Source organism: Mandrillus leucophaeus, unplaced genomic scaffold (assembly GCF_000951045.1).
Source record: "Mandrillus leucophaeus isolate KB7577 unplaced genomic scaffold, Mleu.le_1.0 Scaffold634, whole genome shotgun sequence".
In the NCBI taxonomy this organism is placed as follows: Eukaryota; Metazoa; Chordata; class Mammalia; order Primates; family Cercopithecidae; genus Mandrillus; species Mandrillus leucophaeus.
The window spans coordinates 387,840-391,239 of record NW_012106853.1 but is presented as its reverse complement, the minus strand read 5'-3'; the positions used below and the strand labels follow the sequence as shown (position 1 = coordinate 391,239).

The window sequence follows — 3,400 nt, the reverse complement described above, 5'->3', positions numbered from 1 at the left end:
GGCACACATGCGTACATATGCACACAGGTACACACACGAGCGCACACACGTGCACACACACAGGCACGTGTGCACAGATGCAGAGGCACACACACGGCACATATGCATAGATATGCACACAGGTACACACGTGAGCTCACACACATGCACACACACAGGCACATGTGCACAGACGCAGAGGCACACACACGGGCACACATGTGTACATATGCACACAGGTATACACACAGGTACACACACGTGCACACAGGTACACAGGAGCTTACAGGCACATGTGCACAGATGCAGAGGCACACCCACATGGGCACACATGCACAAAGGTACACATACGAGCTCACAGACACATGCACACACACAGACACGTGTGCACACAGAGGCACACACACGTGGGCACACGTGTACATACGCACACAGGTACACACATGCACGCAGGCACTCACAGGAACGCATGCACACACACAGACACGTGTGCACAGACGCAGAGGCGCACACACACGTGGGCACACGTGTACATACACACACAGGTACACACATGCACGCAGGCACTCACAGGCACGCATGCACACACACAGACACGTGTGCACAGATGCAGAGGCGCACACACACGTGGGCACACGTGTACATACACACACAGGTACACACATGCACGCAGGCACGCATGCACACACACAGGCACGGGTGCACAGATGCACAGGCACACACACGGGCACACATACGTACATACAAAGTACACACACCTGTTCACAGGCACGCGTGCTACAGGCACACATGCCTCCACGCACACAGGTACACACAAGCTCACAAGCACGCACACACCCACCCAGGAATACACGCATACACACGCACACGTGTCTGCGCACACTCCCAGGTGCCGGACACCAGTGCCGAGGGCCCCTCCCGCAGAAGGTACCTTTCCTCCGCTCGCTGCCTCTCCTCCGCTTCCTTCTCTCTGCGCTTCTGTTCTTCTCTTTGCTGCTCCAGTTCCTGAAGCTTCTGCCTCTCCAGCTGCCGCTTCTTAATTGACGCATCACTCAGGTGTTTGGTCGAATCAAAAGAAACCTTTAAAAGCAAAAAACGGTGTGAGACGGCCTTCCCCCAAAGCCCCCCAGACACACGGCCAGGCGCCTTCTCCCTCTCCCGGGCCGCAGGGCTGAGTCCTCAGAGCCTGAGCGCCCGCTCACCACTCACGTCCGGTGCAGACCCAGACAGTGGGGCCCAGAAGCCAAACCAGTCCCTCCAAGTCACCATCAGTGGCTCAAGACTTAGCTCATCCCACGGAGTTACGAGGAACACCAACTACCCCTCGCCACTTACTGGACGTAAGTGACGCGCCACTGTGGCAAGACACGGTTCCCCTTCCGCTACCCGGCTCCACCATCTCCTGTGGCCACAGCCACCCCGGGGCCTCCTGCCCACGCCCACGGGGCACATCTTAAGGCCACAAAACCTCCTCCAGGAGGCTGGTTCATTTGTCACCGCGAAGCCAACACGGGTCGAAATACATCAGGCAAGGCCGGGCACGGTGGCTCACGCCTGTCATCCCAGTACTTTGGGAGGCCCAGGCGGGCAGATCACGAAGTCGGGAGTTTGAGACCGGCCTGGCCAATACGGCGAAACCCTGTCTCTACTAAAAATATAAAAATTAGCCGGGCGTGGTGGCACGCGTCTGTAGTCCCAGCTACTCGGGAGGCTGAGGCAGGAGAATCGCTGGGACCCAGGAGGCGGAGGTTGCAGTGAGCGGAGATCGCGCCACTGTACTCCAGCCTGGGCAACAGATCGATACTCTGTCTCGAAAACAAACAAATAAACAAACAAACAAACAGCACATGAGGCTTAAGGGAACGTTAATCCCTAGTTTCAAGGAGCATTCTGGGAAGGCCATGTTCTCTTGGTTCTGATACGGTTCAAATCCCTGTCACAGTGCCTGAGAGTCCAACCCTCACCTACTAGACATCTTCCTTCAGATACCGAATTTCCAAAACCACAGCACGGACCCCCTACTCGACCTCACACCTGTGTCTCTGAAATTCGACGGGAACGGGGCTGTTGCTGTCGTTTTACTCAGGGGAGGTCCCCACAGCCTAAGTGGTGTGGCTGGGAGCGATCTACTGACCCTGCTGGAAGGAAGCCGCCCGAGGGAGGAAGCGCGTGGGTCTCGGCGCCCAGGGCTCACCTTGATGTTGCAGGCCACGGCCTTGCCGTCCTCCCCCTTGTACATGAGTTTCATCCCGCGCAGGGCGCTCATGGCCTGGATGAAGCCCACGTACTCGCGGTACTGCACGTAGGCCTCGAAGTTCAAGTGCCCCCCGAAACTGAAGGTGTGGAAGTTGCGGCCCGTCATCTCCTCCCGGTAGGGGTCCAGCATGGGGATGTCCACGTTCCGGATCTCCCCGAACTTCTCAAACACCTTGACCAGGACGTCCTCGCTGGGCTTCTCGGAGCCCGACTCCTTCAGGGCGAACCACTTGCAGGGCAGCCCCTCCAGGTGGATGGTGTCCGGCCGCTCCCCCGGCAGGGTCTCGTTCATGTCCTTGGCGTCGCGGAAGAAGGAGTCCCAGTCGTGGCGGGTGGGGAAGTCGATCTTGAACTCGGCCGCGCGCACCTTCAGGATGTCGGAGAAGCCGCTGAGCTTGATGGTCTTGCCGTCCAGGCAGGCCAGGAAAGACTTGACCAGGCTCTTGTTCTCCACCTCCCCCTCGAAGCGGATGAAGTCCATGGTGCTCTTGGAAATACGCAGCGTGGAGAACTGGTGGTTGTGCACCATGCCCTTCAGCCTCTCCATCACCTCCCAGTTGGAGATGGACTTCCCCGGCTGCTTCAGCTGCGGGAGCGCCACGCTGATGGTCATCTTGGTGATGGGCTTCAGGTACAAGCCGTACGCGGGGCAGAGCTCCACGGCCTCAGACGTGTCGTGCACGATGGTAGCCGCTGCCATAGCCTCCGGGACCTTGGGCCTGAAACAGAAGATGCAGACGGTCAGGGTCGGCCCCCCGGCTCCCCCGCCAAGGAGGAGGGGCCACACCAGCCGGCACTTTGGGACTCGGAGAAGAGAAAGGGCAGTGTCTCTCTGCCGCGTCAGAGACTGGTTTCTCCTTTGTTAAAAGCCATCTCGACGGAGTTTTTTACTTTTTGAAATCATTAAGAGTGCACTAAAGGGGAAAAAGCCGAGCTGATAAAGAACAGGTTAGTGTCGAAGCCTCGGCCAGCACTGCCCGACACCCTACATCCAGCACCCAGCAGCTCCCAAGGCCTGCAGAATAGGAAGCTGAGCGCGACCAGACCCCTCATGCAGGTCAAGTAGGGACGGGGAAGCTACAAACACGTAGCTCCACGGGAAGGTGCAGAAAGACACCGGAGGGAAGGGAAGGGGCCAGGGAGAGCACAGCTGCAGGCATCTGGA

The 3,400-nt window shown here is 58.3% G+C and overlaps 1 protein-coding gene across 2 annotated transcripts in view; it reads right to left on the bottom strand.

Moving 5' to 3' along the window:
• The window catches only part of AKAP17A (A kinase (PRKA) anchor protein 17A), an 8,578-nt gene extending 5,458 nt beyond the window's left edge, over nt 1–3,120 (bottom strand). For both annotated transcript variants that reach the window (XM_012000625.1, XM_012000626.1), the window contains exons 1-2: nt 2,174–3,120; nt 911–1,059 (exon numbers count right to left, since the gene is read on the bottom strand). In XM_012000625.1, the coding sequence (XP_011856015.1) occupies nt 911–1,059; nt 2,174–2,935 (911 nt within the window). In that variant the 5' untranslated portion in view covers nt 2,936–3,120. The remainder of the gene's footprint in view (nt 1–910; nt 1,060–2,173) is intronic.
• Between the last annotated feature and the right edge of the window lie 280 nt (nt 3,121–3,400).